The 20525-nt window shown below is 50.6% G+C and overlaps 1 protein-coding gene across 1 annotated transcript in view; it reads right to left on the bottom strand.

Annotated features, from left to right (window-relative positions):
* The window catches only part of BMP7 (bone morphogenetic protein 7), an 85564-nt gene that overhangs the window by 15407 nt on the left and 49632 nt on the right, over positions 1-20525 (bottom strand). Inside the window, exon 3 of the mRNA XM_043884643.1 lies at positions 12449-12597. Coding sequence (XP_043740578.1) covers positions 12449-12597 — 149 coding nt within the window. The remainder of the gene's footprint in view (positions 1-12448; positions 12598-20525) is intronic.

Here is a 20525-nt window from a genome sequence, read left to right as displayed (position 1 = left end):
AGTAGCCAAAGTATTGGAGCTTCAGTATCAGTCCTTCCAATGAGTATTCAGGGTTGATTTCCTTTAGGAGTGACTGTTTTGATCTCTTTCCTGTCTAAGCGACTCTCAAGAGTCTTCTCCAGCACCGTGGTTCGAAAGCATCAATTCTTCAGCACTCAGCCTTCTTTATGGTCCAACTCTCACACTGGTACATGATTACTAGAAAAACCGAACTATATGGATCTTTGTCATCAAAGTGATGTCTCTGCTTTTTAATACGCTGTCTAGGTTTGTTATAGCTTTTCTTCCTGTTAGGGTGGGAGGTTATGAAAACATGACCTAGTGATGTGCTGTCCTTGCTGTTTCACAAAAAAAGTGGTTTGGGGGCAACGTACTGTGGACATCTTTCCTTGTCAATGAAATGCATGTTGATCTCATCTCTTGTGGCCGCTGAGGGGTCTTGCATCTGCAAATCCCTTTGCCTTGTCCTCTTCCATCCCAGGTTTGAACAAACAACTTGCTTATCCATTTAGTAGTTCAATCTACAATGATTCATGGAGCCCCCACTGTGTGCCAGGCACTGTGTTGGGCTGCTGCTGGGTATAGCGCCGAACAAGGTGGCAGCCGCCATGCATTGACCAGAGAGGGGGGTGCGCTCAGGGATGAGGGGGGACTGGTCAGTGGTGAGTCACATGTTTCAGTGGGGGCTGGGGGTCATGTTCTAGGTGTGACAGCAGACCCAGAGGATGTGGCAGGGCCAGAGTTCTGGGCTAAGAGGCCCACTGGGGCTGGTGTGTGGGGAGCAGATGGAGTGGGGACAGGGGAAGCCGAGAGGGGGTCCAGAAACAAGCCCCCACCCACCATGCCCTCCCCTGGACCCCCATAGTGCTCAGGGCGGCCTCTCTGGGCCCTGAATACACATTCTGCTCCTACAAATAATCAGCAACTCAGGTCAGGGATGGTCCCTTGCGCCCACTGTCCCCACACAGGCTAGAGCTCTCAGATGGGACCCAAAGCATGTTTCACCAAAACTCTGGCCCACAGGCAGGAGAGATCAGAGGCAGGACTGGTCACCAGCCCTCGGACTGCCCACCTGTGTAGGCAGCTAGATCCTGACCAGTATGCCACTTGTGGTAGGGTCGTACTTAAGCATGTCGTACTGAGCCCACCCAGCATTCACATGTTGAAACTTTTACCTTTTCACTGCATTTTACAGTGCATGAAAAAACCCTAGTCCAGTTAAAGGGATTTTCCAAAATTCATACCCCAAAGTTTGCTAAGTCTGTAATTCTGTAAGTAGTTTGAGCCTTTCCTTCTAGTCTTTTCTCTTCTTACCCATGCACCTATTTGATAGTTGGGATCATACTTTGGGGAGAAAAAAAGCACATTCACCAAGAAGGTGATTGCACATACAGCTGCCTCCCCACCCAGCACTGGGCATTTGGGCTGATGGTTCTATGGGGCACTCCCGTGGGCATTGTAGGATGTGTTAGCAGCATACTTGGCTGTTCCCAAAATGCATCCCCGACATGTTTGCAGACCTGGCCACGTGTACCCTGGGAGGCAAAATGTCCAGCATTTTGAGAGCCAGCAGTTATGTATACTCTCCTGAAAGTAAATCAGGCAACACGGAGACGATGTGATGCTTTGTTAAAGCAGGACAATTGGATGGGGGCCACGGCATGGAGTACCAACCAGCCATCTAAAAAATCCAGTCATCTATTTACAAATATCCCTGGCGCCCACATGTCCCGAGCCCAGCACAGCTCTGTGCCCGGGGGTGGAGGGGTGTTCCGACAGGAACAAGACAGGTCTAGGCTCTCATGAGGCCGACAGAAGGAAGGGCTGCCAAGTGACAGGCAGAACATGATACGGTGTGATTCCACAAGGGAGCAAAGAAAGTTAAAGCATATACCAACATATGTGGATATGTACATACATAAAGTTTATTTTTGTTTTAATATCCCCACAAAGGGCAGAGAAAGGTTATATTGGGGGAGAGGACGCGTGGGTTGGCTGGGAGAGGAATTCCTTTTCATTTTATGATGTTACAATATATGGGCTTCACTTAGCACTTGCAAGTATTTGTTTTATTTGTCTCTAAATGTCCAGGGCAAACCACACTGAATAGAGAGCCAAGCCAAACGTATTAGGCAGAGGGATTGAGCTGGGTGACATTCATCTAGGCAAAAGAGACACATCTTATTTTAACATAGGTCTGTATCTTTGGGAAAGCTGAAAAGGATTTATATTCTAGACAAGTGTTCATGCTCGTGCTCAGTCACACAGTGGGGTCCAACTCTTTGGACCCCAGAAACTGTAGCCTGCCAGGCTCTTCTGCCCATGGGATTTTTCAGGCCATTTCCTCCTCCAGAGGATCTTCCCGACCCAGGGATGAAACCTGTGTTTGCTGCATCGACAGGTGAATTCTTTACTACTGAGCCACCTGGGAAGCCCTAGACAAGAGTTACTAGGTTTAAAAAAAGAAGAAGAAAAAAAAAAAACCTGAAGATTTGCCCAAGGATGGGGTTATCAGATTTTGCAAATAAAAGTACAAGATGCTTAGTTAAATTTGAATTTCAAATAAATGAATAATGTTTGCAATACATGGGACATACTTATGTTATGCAGTGATTTGCTGTTTATCTGAAATTCACATTGAACCAGGCATCTGTGTTTTATCTGCCAAGACATGCTCCTTTAGTCAAGATAGAAAGCCTTTCCCGGCATGTGATGGTGACTGACCCCGCCACAGACTGTAACAACCACAGTGGGAAGGCCTCCCACCCACCCAACAGGTAGGTAACAACTCTGCCAATTGCTGATTTCTTCATCCTTAGAAGAATTCATGGCTTGCCTGTCTATGGGGTATTCTGTTTCTACCTTTTGGCTTTTCTTTTATTTTTGTTTTCAAATTAATGTATAGGCTCCAATATTTTGGCCACCTGATGTGAAGAGCCAACTCATTGGAAAAGACCCTGATGCTGGGAAAGGTTGAGGGGAGGAGGAGAAGGGGGCAACAGAGGATGAGATGGTTGGATGGCATCACTGACTCAATGGACATGAATTTGAACAAATGACGGGAAATGGTGAAGGACAGGGAAGCCTGATGTGTTAACAGTCCATGGGGTTGCAAAGAGTCTAACATGACTGAGTGACTGAACAACAAAAATTGACCTTCTTTTGGTAAACAGGTCGGTTTTAATGTGTGTATGGGTTCTTCTCAGCATCACTTCTATCAGGATACAGGGCAGCGCCCACACCCCAAAGAATCCCCTTGTGCTACTTAATCTCAGTACGTCCAACCAGGGGTGAGTCTGCCCCCTCCAGGGGACAGCGGCAGTTTTTACAACTTGGAGCAAAGGATGCTACTGGCATGGAGTGGGTGGAGGCCAGAGATGCTGCTAAACATCCGACAGCACACAGGACATCTCCACTCCAAAAAACACACAGAAAATGCCAACAGTGCCAAGGAGGAGAAATGCCTGCTATCTTGTCACTCCCTTCCCTGACTCCCAGACTCCAGCAATGACTGACCTGTTTGCATCCCTACAGGTTTGCACTTTCTAGATATTTCATATACAGGCATGCCTAGTTTTCTGTGCCAGCTGATTTCAACCCATGTGTCTCTGAGATGCTCTCATGGTGCCATGAGTTTCACAGTCCATAGTGTGGATGCACGAAGTCTGGTGACGCGGTCAGCAGCTGAAGGACACGTGGGCTGTCTCCGGCGTAGGTCAGCACAAGCGTCATGAGACATTCAAGGACAGGTTTTGTGTAGACCTACATCTTCATTTCTGTGATGTGAAACAGAGGTGCAATCCTTCGTGTTGCCCATTCCCCACACTCTTTGCACACTCTCAGAGTCCATCAGGGCTGGCATCATCCTGCCTGCCATTTGGAGAGGCTGGGGAGACTACAGAGTGGTTCTGCTTCCTTGGCAGGGCTGGGTCCGCTGCTAACACTAACCAGGGGTGGCCAACTAAAGTCCATGGGCCAAATCCAGCCCTCTGCATCTTTTTGCAAATACAGTTTTGCTGGAACAAAGCCTTGCACATCCATGCACACTTTTACCATCTGCTTTAGCGCATATATTTACTGCTACTCTAATGACCAAGTTGAGGAACCTCACAGAGAGTGTCTGACCCACAAAACTAAAACATTTATCATCTGGCACTTTACAGAAAGAGTTTGCTGATCTCTGGACTAATTGACCCAGATCCATGTAATTCTAGACTTGTAAAGAAAACCATAAAATGTCCCCGTGAGATAAGACGCCTTTACTGTCTATTATCTGCCAAGGAAAGAGTTCCTGGAAGAGTGGGTTCTACCCATTGCTGGTTCACAGCAGATTATTGAGCACGTGCCTCGTGCCAGGCGCTGTGCAGAGCCCATTCTGCGTACGGCTCCTCTGGCAGGACTACTGACTACTGTGCTGGGCTGTGCTTAGTCGCTCAGTCGTGTCCGACTCCTTTCAATCCCACGGACTGTAGCCCGCCAGGCTTCTCTGTCCATGGGGATTCTCTGGGCAAGAATACTGGAGTGGGTTGCCATACCAGGGGATCTTCCCAACCCAGGGATTGAACCTGGGTCTCCAGCATTGCAGGCTGATTCTTTCCTGTCTGAGCCAACAGGGAACCCACTGACTACTAGCTACTCCATTTACAGATGAAGAAAGCTGACTGGAGGCTACAAACTTGACCACTGAGCCTTCGCTGAGTGCAAGTGGCTGGAAAAGCAGAAAGGAGACTGCCCAGGCATGGACACAGACCACCTCTGGGGCCTCCAGGAGTAGGAGGGATCCATGGAGGCTCGAAGGGGAGGTCCTTATAAGAGGTGGGCCAGGTGGGCAAGGGTGTGGATGTTGGACTCTGGGAAGTGCGTTGAGGACCAGGGATGAGCCGAGCATCAGGCCATGGCTGGCAGGTCCCAGTGGCCTGAGCAGAAATGGCACAACCAGCCCAGAAGAGCCCAGGAGCCGACGAGAAGCACAAGATGGGCCACCCAGGAGAGGATGGGGTGCAGCTCAACTGCAGACAGAGGGGGCATTTTGATTTTCTTGTGGCTTCTTTGTTTTCCGGGCCTACAGCTATTGGGTGCCCCTCAGAGTCCCAGAGCATAAGAATGCTCCTCCTTCACTGTGCAAAACACATTAATTCCAGCCACTTTTCTTGATGGACCAAGGCCTAAGTGACCAGTGAGAACACAGTTAATGTTTGTGACATCTCCTTGCCCCGATTTCCCAAAGCCACCCCAGCTGCCAGTGCCCACCAGCCCTGGAAGGACCCATCCCAGCCTCCCGGTCATCAAGGCCTCTTCCTCGGCTCTCTCGCCCTGGCTTCTGAACAAACAGGATGTGAAGCAATCGCAAGGGCGAAGGCACCTGGGAGCCAGCTGTGCCTCGGGTGGACCTCAGCTTGACGGGGCTTAGTCTCCTCAGCCTCCGTGGGCGATCAGCTCACTCCCGGGGCTGTCCCCAGCTGCTGCGGCAGGCGCCACACTTGCACGGCATATGCCCTCAATCCTTTAAGTGCCTCGCAATCCCATTTGATCCCATCTGGGATGATCAAGAATAGGGATATGTACTCTTGCGGCCCTGGAGAGAAGCCCGAGGCCCTCTCTGCACACAGAAGTCCAGCACGAGCCCGAGTCTGCCACCCGAAGGCAGAGGTGGGTGGGTGGGAAAAGAAGGGGCCCTTCTGGTCTTGGAGCTCCGGGAAGGTCAGGAAGCTGGAGGTCCCCTACGAGAGAGTATGAGAGGGGAACTGAGACCCTCAGATTATATTCTTGGGTCAGGGAGCCGGGGCTGATGAGTGCTGCCCTCCTGAGCCGTCAGTGATTTCTTAAGCAGACAAGGGAGAGGAGGAGGATCCTGTAAGTAAGGACAAGAGGCTGGAGCCCTTGTCCTGGGAACAAAGGAGTAGGTGCTTCTGTGTCTGCAAAGATGTAAGAGTCTCCAGTCCAAATCAGTATTCACTGCGCCGCTGTTTGGCAATGGGAGACAATATCAGGAATGCCATATGCAGGAACCCCCCCTGAGCCGTCCTCAGGATGGGAGCAGAACCTCGTCTTGTTCAAGCTGGAGCAGTGTCTGCGATAGTCCCCTGGCCCATCAGAGCTCCACACAGATGTTTGTTGAGTGAATAAATATGTTTTCAATGTGGGCCAAAAAGCCCTTGACTGTAGGAAGCTGGTTCTGACCACCAGGTGCTGGGGCTCAGAGGGTTCATCATCACTCCCCAGGTTGGCATGCAGGTCCTGGGCTGACCATCGGGCCCCGTGGCCAGGCCCACGGTACTTTTAGGGACCCAGGAAAACATTCTAATGTCTCTTAAAATCAGAACACAAAACATGGAGTTTTAGGGCTGGAGACAATGTTTTCATTTTTAATACAGCTAGGGTTACATTCATCATTATACCCAGATGGTCATAAACCTAATTTTTAATATTTTTGAATGGAGGGAGGACCCCTGGCCATTTCAGTGACACTGGCTCCTCTAGTTAGTCCTGTGGGAAGCCCACTGTCTTCTGGGTCCTTTTTCAAACTCTTCTCAGGAAAGGGGATTTGGAGAGAACAGCCAGGCAGAAACCAAGACGCTTTAGGGTCCCAGGCTCTGTCCGGATGGCCAGCTGTGCACCCAGCAGGAGCCTGTTAATAACACACTGCCCACAGGTGTGGCCGCTGGTGACGTCATTCCGCGGAGAGCGTGCTGGCCCAGGGCTCAGCATTTTACACGAATTCACTCTTTTCTTCCTCCCAGTCATAATCACGCCAGAGGAACAAGGGACATGGCATCAGGAGGTTGGACTAAACTCCCAAGATCACATGAGGCCACCCCCTGGAGCACCAGGCTCCTGGGCCCTGGAGTCAAGGCAGGAGCCGCAGGCCTGACCCCCTTCTGCTCCTGCGTGAGACCCCGTGGTCCGGGCAGGCAGTGAGGGCTCAGGTCTCAGCAGCACCGCCTGGACAGCCCCCTTGCCAGCTGGCAGGCCCTCCACTCTAGTGCCAGGGTTCCCTCCGCTCAGGGGGCCTCCTCCCCCGTCTCCCACCACCCCTGGCGGGGTGGGAGGGGGTGCCCAGCCTGTGTGGCTGGGGCGGGGGAGGGGCTTCCTGTCCTCGTCTGTGCATGGAGGGACAGCAGACACCAGCCCTCCTTCCCGCAGCATCCCATCCTCGGAGACGAGATGAGGCTCCCCACTTGGTTCCTGATGAGCCCCAGGTGCCCAGAGGGGTTTATGGGCTTCTCCCGCAAGGACATGCTGGCTGGCGGAGGCCCCAGCTGTGCACACTCTCCGACAGGAGGGCCGCAGCTGGAGGAAGAGGAAACAGATACATGCTTCCTGGGTGGTCTCAGGCAGCATTTAGAGACCCAGGCTCACCTCACCTCGCACCAAATATCAGGAAAGGAGGTCTGTAACCCCTGTACTTCACAAGGATGAAAGTGAGCTCACTGTAAGACGCTGCAAGCCTAGCTCAGGGCCCCGTTCCCTCTCCTCCCAGATGGGGCACTGGGAGCTGGGCCCGGGTGCCACGGCCCTGGAACTCGTCCTCTCCAGGTGCTGTCCAAGGCAGCTTCCCTCACTGAGTTCATGTTATGGCTAGCAGGTGGTCCCAGGGCAGGGACCAGGCTGTCTCCACAGGCCACACAGGGCTGGCACACAAGTATTTGCCCACTAATCTGCCCATCACATGGACCCCAGCATCCACGGACTCCCCAGCAGGCCCTGCTGGTCTTTTTTCACCTGTGTAGGCATCCAACATGAAAAGGTTTGAACTCACGTTTAGACGTGGCCAGCCTGAGCACCATCTTATAAACAGTGTACCCCAAAACACGGGGCATGACTTCACCAGAATCTTATCATTGGGCCAGATCCCAAGTTACTGAGGAGCTTGTGAGAAAAGGCAGATTCCTGGGCCCATCTTCAGGGACTCGCCGTCAGAGGGTCTGGGGGGTGGAGCCTGGGAATCTGTACGTTCAATATGCCTGCCACCCTGGGGATTCTGATGCAGAAGGAACCCCGTGGAGGAAAAGTTTCCCAGCCAGGAGCCTGTGGTCTCAGAAATGCTGGGCTCTCTCACTTCTTATCTCATCCCCCCTTCAAAGAATCAAAAACTCACATGTCCAGCTGGCCACTGAATACTCTGCCCCTCCCAGATGGTGTGGGTGGGTGGGCCTTCCTTGACTCGGGCAACTGGACCAAATTTGCTGCCTCAGCAAGCACAGCACCGGGACAAGTCAGGTCCCAGGGCGGCAGCATCCATGCCCGGCCCCAGGGCCCCATTAGGAGGGGAGGAGGGGAGGCAGCAAGTCAGGGGCCTGGCATCGGACCCTTACCCTAACTCTAGGCATCATCTTGTGGCCACTAGGCTACACTCCTCCTGCATGGAGGCAGCTGATGGAATATGGAGACTCAACACCCCTCAGGGGCCTCAATTCCCTCATCTGTCCCATGGAGATGCTAATAATAGCATCCACCCAACTGGGAATGGTGAGGATTATAGGAGACAATGGCAGAAAGCACTTACTTTGTGCTTAGCTGCTACCACATGTTAAGCAATTAAGCTTTTCACTCGCATGAGCTCATCTAATCCTTCACAACCACCCTGAGAGGTGGAAGCTATTATTAACCCCATTTTCCAGATGAGGGACATTAAGTGACTCACCCTGGGTCATGTGGCTAGAAACAGCAGAGCTGGGACTCAAACCCGGGGAGTTTAGCCAGCTCCTGAGCCCAGGCTCTAACCATCAGGCCGTGACACCTCAATAAATGCCCAGCCTCGGCAAAAGGTGGGGGACAAAGACCCTGGGTGTGGGGGAGAAAGGGGTTGGCAGGCTTGATACTGGGTTGAGTGTCACTTAAGAGAAAAACCAAACCTAAGCTATCCCGAGCCAGAAGGGTAGGCAGGACAGAGGAGCACCAGACCCACTGAGGTCAAGTTAGCAGGTCAAACCCATATCCGTAAGTTCAGGGAAAAGGTCACTCTGAAGAGAGCAATCAAGTCTCCCTCAGCCTCATGGGTGCCCCATCCCCAATATGTTCCACAGGGACTTTTAAGGACAAAGAAGAGCTGAATGAACCTATTGCCAAATAAGTTTGGAATTCATCTATGCTATTGACCCCATCCGGAGACTCACAATGGACATCGGCAAAATAAAGGCTCTGAGAAGTCCTGCAGTGAAACCTGCTTAGTTCATCCAGCCTAGCCTTTCTTGCACGTAACTGATCATGATTCTTCACAGAACACAGTTTGAGAAATTCTGGTCGGGGCAAACTCCTTCTGTAAACAGCATTTCTGAAAATAATATTTTCAGCTTTCTGAGCCATAGTGTCCCTGTCACAACTACTCAAATCTGTTATAGCATACAAGCAGGCTCAGGTGATGCATAAACCAGTTAGTGTGCCTGTGGAACACTAAAACTTTATTTATGGACACCAAAATGTAAATCTCATATAATCTTAGGTGTCACAATATAGTCTTCTTTTTAAAATTTTTCTCAGCCATTTAAAAATTTGAAAACTATTCTTAGCTCACAGGCACCCCAGAACAGGCTGGAGGCTGAATTTGGTCCACCGTGCATAATTTGCCAATCAGGTATAGAACAATAGGAAACTACAGTACCTTCTAGGACCCCACTAAAAAGTGTTAGGGGCACAGAAAGTGGAAGGTTTGGTGGGGGAGGGAAGCTTGGGGGAAACTGTCAGTAGGAAGACTAGACTGGAGAGAAGACAAGTGTGGCCCTAAACTCTGTGACTGTTCCCATATAGCACATGACCATAGACAGATAATTCTGGAGAAAAAAATTACAAAATGTATCTACGCTGCCTAAATCTACTTGACAAAACCCAGCATTAACCACAGTACAAGGGAAAACTAAAAACTGGAACAATATTTACAGCTCAGATCACAAAAATGTCCCTAAAATGTAAAGCAGAAAATGCTCAACACCCTCTGCAAGCAATGGACAGAGGAGACGGACAAGGAAGAAACAGCAAATTTAGAGGAAGGGCTCAGCCTCGCATAGAGGAGAGAAAAGCAAAGCAAAACTATGAGATCTCATGTGTCATCTATCGGATTAGCCAAGACAGATAAGTTTGAGAGCTGGTGAAGAATACGCCTACGGTGCATGTTTGATCCCTGGGTCGGGAAGATCCCCTGGAGGAGGATATACCACACCAGTATTCTTGCCCGGAAAATTCCAACGGCAGAGGAGCCTGGCAGGCTACAGTCCATGGGGCCACACAGAGTTGGATACGACTGAATGACTGAGCATCTTCGTTCCAACAAAGATGGGGCACCAGTGCCCTCGTGCAAATGGAATGACCTCTCAGGAGGGTAAATTGACAATACTGATCAAAACTACAGGCAGACAATGTCACGTTTAGGAACTGTTCCTAGAGTTACACTCACTCAAGGGTCTAAGGACATATGCACTGCAGCCCTGTCTGTAAGAGTGAAAGACGGGAAACTCTAGACATTCATCACAGGGGGACTGGATGAGTCACTTTTGGTGGTAGTAACAACTTCTAGGGCCTGTGTATTACAAGCTGAGTCCTCTTCTCAGCCCTCACTACTCAAAGCACAGTCTGGGGACTAGCAGCCTCTACATCGCTTTGGGGGGGAGGGTGCATTTGGACCACAGCCTTCTCTTTGCCCCAGACCTGCTGAATCAGAATCTGCATTTTCACAGGAAGCCCAGGGGATTCCTATGTACCTTAGGACATGATTTTTAAAACTCTTCTGTATTAACTCACTCAACCTCAGAACAACCCAGTGGCCCAGGCCCTTTCATTACCTGAGTGTTGGAGATGAGGAACGGAGGCTCTGGGACATTAGGGAAATTGTCCACAGTCACACAGTGAGAGAGAAGTAGGGCTACATTCACTCCACGTGCACACAAACACACAACAGCCTTTAAAGAACAGGAAGCTCTTTAATGGTGGAAAAAGACCAGCCTCCGAGATACACTGTCAGGTGAAAAAAGCAAGGTGAAGGACACTGTATAGACTATGCCAGTATTTGGGGGGGAGGGGTGGGGAGGAAAAAGCAGACTCTATACATTTAATGGCTTAGATACCCAGAAGGCATCCTTGAAAAGAAATGAAAGTAGCTCAGTCATGTCCAACTCCTTGCAACCCCATGGACTATACAGTCCATGGAAATCTCCAGGCCAGAATACTGGAGTGGGTAGTCTTTCCCTTCTCCAGGTGATCTTCCCAACCCAGGGATCGAACCCAGGTCTCCCGCATTGCAGCTGAGTCACAAGGGAAGTACCCAATAACTCGGACATAGCTGCTTCTGGGAGGCGGAACACAGCAATTGGAGGAAGGACGTCAGAGGGAAACTATTCAGTGTTGCACACATCTGGAACTTAAACTTTGAGCCTGGAACATGCATTGTTAATACCTGTACTAAAATATGGGCATCCCTAGTGTCTCAGATGGTAAAGAATCCTCCTGCAATGCTGAAGACCCAGGTTCGATCCCTGGGTCGGGAAGATCGCCTAGAAAAGGGCATGGCAACCCACTCTAGTATTCTCGCCTGGAGAATCCCATGGACAGAGGAGCCTGCTGGGTTACAGTCCATGGGGGTCACAGAAGAGTCAGACACAGCTGAGTAACTAACACAACATAACATACTGAAATATAAATTTTTTTAAACTGGTGTAAGGAAGACGTCACACATCCTAAAACCACCCCCACTTCATAAGAAATAGACTTTGCAGAAGGAGAAATTGGCACAGCCGGACCCTACTGTTCCACTTGCCTCCCTGTCTGCCCTTCTCAGAAAACATGGCCATGGCATGTGGGAGAGGTGCTGGGGGAGGGCAAACAGTAGGTTCTCCAAGTATTCAGGATTCGGCACTACATTCAGTCTCTTGGAAGGGGGTTCAGGCCTCACACCAGTGCAGTGTCCTTCACTGGGGTGATTTTGCCCTGCAGGGGACATCTGACAATGTCTGGAGACATTTTTCATGTCACAAGTGGGAGAGGCTACTGGCTTCTAGTGGGGAGAGGCCAGGGATACCATGAAACATCCTACACAGCCTAGGATATCCCAGGACGTCCTGTGTCCTGAGTTTGAGGGTCCTGCATCAGCACAGCTCAGATGTTGCATGTGCGAGCATCACTAGGGGCTCAGCTGAAGTGCAGGTTCAGATAGGGCAGGCCTGGGATGGACCAGAGAGTGCGTTTCTAATGGCGGGGCGGTAGGGGGGCAACCTGTGCTGCTCTGGAGCCACACTTGGAGCAGTGAGGCCTTACCCAACCCAGCTTTGGCCAACAGTATAAATGCCATATGAAAAAGGGGTAGGGACTGCTTTTATTTGTATTAGAAGGCTGGACAGGAAGTGCTGATGAGGGAGGGAGCAGAGGAAACTTGGTCCTAATAGACATGAGTTGAGATCCCCCCGGGATCTACAGTTGCGGGCTGCATCGGCATGAGCTGGGGTGCTGGCCAGGGACTTACCGTCCAGAGTCTCTACCGACAACTGCAGGCCCAGGTTGTGCCGCGGGTTGACCACCCAGTGGTTGCTGGTGGCCGTGATGTCAAAAACGAGCCAGCCCTCCTCTGAGGCCCAGAGGGTGCGGCTGTCAAGCAGGAACAGGTCGGACTCCCTGCAAGAGAGGAGAGAGACGCAGGCTCCAGGTCAGCAGGTCGTGGCTCGGTCGCCCCCATCAGCCAGTCAGCCACTGGTGCATGGGAGGACTTTGTGAGTGGGGGAGCTGGCAGGAGGTCCGCCAGTCCCTCCCCCGACAAAGTGCGTTCATCCGACCAAGATCCAGCCATGGAGACCCCTGATGGGAGACAGAGTGCAGAACGGGGGTAAAGAGACACACAGGAGACAAGCAGCTGCTACGAGACAGACGTGCCCTTCAGATTTGTTGAGGGTGACAGAGGATGAGACAGTTGGATGGCATCACTGACTCAACGGACATGGGTTTGAGGAAGCTCTGGGGGACGGTGAAAGACAGGGAAGCCTGGTGTGCTACAATCCATGGGATCGCAGAGAATCAGACACGCCTGAGTGAATGAACAACAACGACTATGTTGAGGGGATACCAGTGGGACAGAGCACAGCAAGGCAGGAATCTCACCATCTCCATGATGCTAGAAGTCTCAGGGGAACAGAAGTTCACCCTTGTTCACTTATTCACCACCTGCCAGGCACTGTCCCAAGGGCTCTACACATGTTGTCTCATTCAGTTCTTACAACACTAAATTGTGGGGGTATTACCATCTCTGATGGATCCATGATAAAACCATGACTTGCCCAAGGTCACTTAGCCAGGAAGATGCTAGACTAGGGGCTTCAGCCCTGGCAGCTGAGCACCAGTGCAGAGATGCTCCTCATTTCCACACCATACAATTTCTTCATGAGGCCACCAAGCATTAGGAAGTGGACCCCTAGACTAACATCATTAGTAGAGGGAGTACTTTAATTCTCTTCCTCAGACTTGTAGTAGCAAAATGGTTAAAACCACAATTGACCTCGTACAGATGGAGGGAGAATGGATGAAGATGGATGGTGGATTGGATAGATGGAAGATGGATGAAAGGATGGATGATGGTGAATGATGGATAAATAGAAGAAAGATGGATGGATGGATGAATGCATTTTTACATTCCTAGACAGTAGAATTCTAGTATATAAGATATCATAATGTCCCTTTTGCAACTTTCAATTATAAGAATTCAAAACAAATATTTTGAGTCCTTTGACAGTCAGTTAGTACATCTGAGCCCCTATACTGTACCAGGCAGTGGGTACAGTGATGAATAGCATCCAACCAGTTCCTGCTCCAAGGTATTGACAATCTTTTTCATACTGGGGGGAATCTAATTTTCCTGGGAAATTACATGGCTCAGTTGGTAAAGAATCTGCCTGCAATGGAGGAGACCCAGGTTCAATCCCTGGGTCAGAAAGATCCCTTGAAGAAGGAAATGGCAACCCACTCCAGTATTCTTGCCTGGGAAATGCCATGGACAGAGGAGCCTGGCAGGCTACCATCCACAGGGCTGCAAGGAACCAGACACGACTGAGCAACTAAACCACCACCACCATGCATGTGATTGAGACCCGACTTGCGAGCTCATGGACAAGAAGCAGAGCCACAAGACAAGACGGTGCCTTGTCTCTTAGCCAGCCAAACCACAGTCTCTTGTGACTGTAGGACACTCACTGCCTCTGTAATACAGAGAGATCAGAGGAGCAAGGAAGACTTTTTACAGCCACAGAACATTTTGAGGATGCTGTTCAACTTTCACAGCCAAACTGAATTAAGATAAGGAGACAGTCTTCTGTGACCCATTTACTTCTATTTTTTTCCCGGGGGCCCTTTCAGATGTACCTTCAAAACTGACTTGGAGAAGGATGTTCACACAGATTCCAAATGAGAATTTCCACTGTCTTCATCTCCAATTTGCCTTGATGGCTTTCCTAGCTATGGAGAGTTATCAAGACTGTCAACGAACCAGCTCACTGCTCTCAACAATTAACAGATGAGAGAAGAAACACACTCCGAAACAACCCCCTCACTCGCTCAGGCTCCCAGGGCCCCAGCAGGAAACCTCCACACCGCAGCACAGAAGTCATCAACCTGGGTGGCGACTTTGCCAGAAAATTGTTATTTGCAGGAAAATGTGACCAGATATCCGGATAGGCCCTGATGGGCAGTAAAACAATGAATAGTAACTCAGGGAACAGATTCAGACCTCTGGAGAGAGAACGCTTTGCCAAACGATACTAAACGTTCTCTTATTACAGCCGGGACACTGAGGGCCAGATGTTACAGGCGAGTGTTGACTCATTGTGAATCAACGTGCATGCGAGCGCAGTCTCCCTCCCCTGAGTCCTGGTTCGCCGTGTGTTCCAGCCTTGCTGGGAAGAGCCAAGCCTTCATGGAAGGCATTGGGACAGGACAGCCCTGTCGAGGCGGGAGAGTGGGGTGCTCACACAGGCTCCGCTTTGAGACAGAGGGCTCAGTCCCAGGTTGGCCCCATGAACGGGACAAGCAAGAAATCACTCAGCATCCATGTCCAGACAGATGGCTGGGAAAGTGCGAATTTCTCGACACCACCTGGAGCATCTTATTAGAACACAATGGCTCTTCCACCAGGAGGAAGGAACAAGCCCTTTGTGACATGTGTATTCACCATGAACACACCGACCCCCCTGACTCAGCCCAGGTGAGAGCAGAACTTGGACAGTCAGGGTGGGGACCCTGTGTGTGCCAAGTCACCTCAGTCCTGTCCGACACTTTGCAACCCCGTGGACAGTGGCCCATCAGGCTCCTCTGTCCATGGAAGTCTCTAGGCAAGAATACTGGAGTGGGTTGCCATGCCCTTCTCCAGGAGATCTTCCCAACCCAAGGGCTGAACTCATGTCTTTAACAGCTCCTCAACTGGCAGGTGGATTCTTTGCCACTAATGCCACCTGGACTTCAGGGAACCTAAATGCCCTCTCTCCCCTTTGTCACTGCTGAGAATCTAGGTGCGTTCTGTGCACCAGCTCCCTGATCTCCAACAATCAGGTTATTGTTCCCATTTTATACCCGAGTAGAGTGAGGTTTAGTGAGGGGAGGCCAAAAGTCCACATTGATTAACCTTATAAGTGAGAGAACCAGGACACAGTGCTGGAAGCGTGACCTGAGGACTTGGGCACTTAAGCCTCGTCACCTCCTTAACTCACCCTCTCACCAAGGGGCAAGAGATCAGGAGGTTGTTCAGTTCTGCACGATGCATGTTATTGTCACAACATTGTGGGGAGCAGAGAAAATATTACAGAAGGGGCGTGGGATGAAGTCCAGGCAGCAGGGAATGCAGGAAGCAAGTAGGGCAAGCCAGCTGATTGCAGAGACTCAGTTTCCTCCTCTGTAAAATGGCCAGAATGCCCTCTCCTGCAGCAGGTGAGGGAGCTGAGGGAAGACTACTCTAAGGACAAACTCCCAAGGCTCTTGGAGCATTGCTATAGTTACTCCAAGTCATGCCAGTGTTGGTGCACAGTCCCTGCTAGACAGCAAGAAATTCTAGGATGGGGACTTTATCCTGGTCCCAGTCCTTATGTGATTTCCTAAGATCCCCAGAACAATAGACCACATATCCACTCAAACAACGTTCACCTTTGACACCAACATTCATCAAAGTGTATCAGGATGTTCACAGTCGTGCATTGTCTGCAAACATGCCATCAACAATTCCTCCTCTCCCTCCCCATGTGCAGCGCTCTCGTAAATTGGGAAGTCTGCTCACACCTCTCACATCTGCAGTGACCATCTGACTCGCTGTGGACCAGTGGGAAGGAGGCCCTGCCATGTCCAGGGCAAGAACGCAACAGGCTTCTCGGATCTGCTCTGCTGCCCACTGGACTGGCAACCCTGACTCCTCTATTGGGGAGAGAGAAGGCACAGAAGGGGAACAGGGCAGAGGCTGTGGAGCGGGAGCGTCTACGAAGGGAGAAAGAGAGAAACCAAACCTGCCCTCACGGGAGCTGCATCTAGGGCATTCCGGCCCCAGCCAAGCTCCCAGCTTCACTGGGGACTGCAACAGACACTACCAAGAGTAGAAAAACTGCCCGGCTGAGCCCTGCCCAAATTCCTGAGCAATTAAACGATTGTTGTTCTAGCCACTGCGTTGTGGGTGGCTTGTTCACCACAGAGATAGAACCCAAACAACAGTCACACTGTTCAGAACAGAAAAACGGACAACCAACCATCTACTGAGAGGGAAAGACATGTGAAAACAGAGAGCACATCCGAGCTCTTCACAGCTCCATCAAAGGATGTACTTGTTGACAAGGGGGATATAAGGTATTAAGTAAGAAGGTGTCATAAACAGGATGTGTAATTTGCAAATTTCTGGGAAAATATAATATGCTAACATTGGTTAAGAAAAAAAGAAATAGAAAATTTGAGTCAAGTTACTCAATATGTACTAGTGAATTGAAATAGGAGTAAAACACCTTCCCCAATCCACATCCAGATGGTTTGATATGTATTTTTACCAAGTTCACCAAATTATTAAAAGAGAAAATTGCTTCGTATACAAACTGGTCAAGAAAACCCAACAGGCAAATTGAGAAGCTGTATTGTAAAGCTAGCCTGATTCCAAAGATGGAGAAGGCCAATTTGAACAGACATGTCTTTAAAGATACACAAATGGCCAGTAAAGACACAAACAGAGGGTCAACCTCATTAGCCACTGCTGTTTGCTGTTTAGTCGCTAAGTCCTATCCAGCTCTTTGCAACCCCATGGGCTGTAGCCCGCCCCGTTCCTCTGTCCAAGAATTCTCCAGGCAAGACACTGGAGTGGGTTGTCATTTCCTACTCCAGGGAATCTTCCTGACCCAGGGATCGAACTAGCGTCACCTGTGTCTCCTGCATTGGCAGGCGAATTTTTTACTACTGAACCACCGGGAAAGCCCCTTAAACAGCACATCTCTGAATATACTAAAAACTAATGAATAATACGTTTTACAAGGTTGACTGGATGACAGTATGTGAATTATATCTCAGTGAAGCCATATTTTAAAAAGTGAATAAAGCCAAGCTAAGTTCAAAATATAGAGCACAATGTCATGGTGCTAACAACTTTTACTAAGCTGACACACCTATATGTAGGGAACCTAAACACAAATTCTCCGGAGCTGCAGCAACAGTTCCTTCTGAAGGGTGTTTCTCTCCTCTACACACACATCAACTTTGGCTCAAGTCAGCAAGCACCATCTGTTTCTGAAAGAAGTGAGACAGTACGAGTTTGCATATTTCCATGTTTTACTGGGTCAGTGGAGCAAACCCCGGCACGGTGGCTGGCCTGGCTTCACCTCCTCTTTGGGGTGGGGACAGTTCTGCCCACTCCTCCAGGCTCACAGAGGCAGCCGGGCTGGGGAACAAACTTAACCTTCCAATGAAAGAAACATCAGGAGACCCCAAAAGCAGACTTCTCCCTTCCCGAAACCCAGGCTCCCCCAAATCCTTGCTCTGTGTGAGGCACAAACCACCAGTGATCCCAATTCTGTGGTGGGGAGGGGTGTCAATATTTAACCACTGGCCTGGGGACAGCATGGACTTCCCTGATGGCTCAGATGGCAAAGAGTCTGGTTGTCATACAGGAGATCTGAGTTCGATTCCTGGGTCAGGAAGATCCCCTGGAGAAGAGAATGGCAATCCACTCCAGTTTTCTTGCCTGGAGAATTCCATGGACAGAGGAGCCTGGCGGGCTATGGTCCTTGGGGTCATAAAGAGTCTGAAACGACTGCGTACCTAACACCTTCACTTTTCACTGGGGTCAGAGTACTGCTGGGGCTTGCAGGCTCCCCCTCCCAGGGACACCCAGGAGAGAGCTGAAATCTAACCCACAGGGGGAAGCAGGAGGAAGCCCATGCCATCACCTGACCCAGTTTCCAGCATCTCAACCCACCTCCCTCTGGAAAGTCCTACCATGACGGAAAAGTGGGTATTTTAAAATCTCCAGCGTGGGAAGGTGGAAAGTCCTTTTCTTTCTGCCCCTTCCCGGCTTTTTTTTTCTGCCCTGTGGTTCCTTAGAGACTATTTAGAGACTGTGATCTCAAGGAGGGCCTTCGCCCACGACCCATTTCTGGAGCAGTAGAACCCCACGCAGGATGCAAGATGCCAACCGCTCCGACCAGGGCCTCGGAGAAATCATTAACACTTTGCACACACTTAGCTCCTGGGAACACAAGCCTGAAACTGGCTGGATGGGAAGCCTGAGGATTCCTCTGGCCCCTGGGCTCTGTAGGCAGGAGCACGAACTATGGTCCAGGGGCTGTGAGTACATCCCACCTGAGGACAAGTAAACCCTGAGGAAGGACCCTCAGGGTGAGCAAGACAAAGGAAAGCATCAGATTTGAGGGATAAGGCTGTCCAGGGAGGTCATTCCTTGAAAAGTGTCTCCTGAGGGAGGCCAGAAGGGTGAGCAGGGCTGATGTAGCCCAGGGCAGGAAGTGTGTTCCAACAGAGGGAACAGAATGTGCAAAATCTCCTGAGAGAGGCAACCGTGGAGGGGGTGCGGGAGCTTGGTAAGCACAGGGGTGGGCGGTGGCACGAACCTGCAGGGTGGCCTCTGGCCACAGGAAGGTCCCGATGCTGGGAGAGCTGGGCGGCTGGCAAGAGTTTTAAGCAGGGAATGGAAACAATTGGCTTTGGGTAGACTCTCCCTAAGGCTTCCGAGGTGGCTCAGTGGTAAAGAATCTACCTGCCAATGCAGGAAACTCAGGTTTGATCCCTGGGTTGGGAAGATCCCCACTCCAGTATTCTTGTCTGGAGAACCCCATGGACAGAGGAGCCTGGCGGGCTACAGTCCGTGGGGTTCACAAAGAGTCAGACACGGCCGAGCAACTAAGCACAGAACATAGACTCTCCCTCAGCCCTGCTCTGATCCTCATCCTCACCCTCACCCTATGGCTCTTTGGGAAACTGCAGGGCTGGACATTTTACTTTTAAAACCTTGCGTGTTGTAAATGGTTTCTGGGCCTCGAGAACACTCCTCAGAAGGCAGTGAGCGATGGAGAGGCCAGAGCTTTCCCAGACTAACTCGATGTCATGGAGGGGCAGCAGGCCATGGCGCTGCTAAGGATGAGTCAGGCTGGGAAGGCAGCAGCCCCGCCACCATGCACCTGGAGTCAGCCCAGCCGGCAAACACCAGCCCTGCAGGGAAGCGGGGAAGGAGATCAAAGGAGCCCACAGAGGAAGTGGGGCGTGGCCGCCCTGAGGCTCTCGGTCCTGGGAGTGCCCCTCCAGGCAAGGGAGGACCCAGCCCAGATCCCAGCACCCCACTGGGCTTCAGGGAATGCCCCATCTTTCTTCCAAGTCACCCAGACAGTCCCTGGTGACCCCAGGACGGGAAGATGAAGTCAGGGAGGTCCAAGGCTTTTTTTAAACTTTTTTTTTTCTTAAGGCTGCGCCTATCCAGGAAGCCTAAAATTAAGTCATTTGGGGAGAAAGGTGGAAAAATACACACACTAAAGCACAATATCCTCCCGCAGCCAGAGCACGAGTCACCAGCCCACAGCTTCCCCACCCCAGGACTGTCTGTCTGTCTGTCTGTCTCCCTCCTCTTTTCCCTTCCCCATCCACCTAACCAGGGCATTCACAGGAGGGTCAAGAACACTCCTTCCCAGAGCCCAAGAGGCCTATGTTATCAAAGTCAGGATGCAGATCAGCAGCCATTAAGGTCTGGGTCTCCGTTGCCCCATTTGCAAGAGGAAGGGTTTGCAGTTTGCCAAGCTCTCAGAAACTGTCTCCCACAAATAAAGTATCGAGAGAGGAAAATGAACAGGTTGAAGATCACAAAGTTCTGTATTCAAATAAGACCAGAAAGCACCAAAAGAAAGCACCAGAAAGCACTAAGAGATTTCACGATGCACATCAGCTCTTTAAAGGCTCTGAGAGATCCCTGACTATAAACAAACTATATACACTTCTTGGGACTATAAAGAAAGCTGAGCGCTGAAGAATTGATGTTTTTGAACTGTGGTGTTGGAGGGGACTCTTGAGAGTCTCTTGGACTGCAAGGAGATCAAACCAGT

The sequence above is a fragment of the Cervus elaphus genome, chromosome 23 (genome assembly GCF_910594005.1).
Source record: "Cervus elaphus chromosome 23, mCerEla1.1, whole genome shotgun sequence".
NCBI classification, from domain to species: domain Eukaryota; kingdom Metazoa; phylum Chordata; class Mammalia; order Artiodactyla; family Cervidae; genus Cervus; species Cervus elaphus.
The sequence above is the reverse complement of the archived record's forward strand: the minus strand, read 5'-3'. Positions and strand labels throughout refer to the sequence as shown.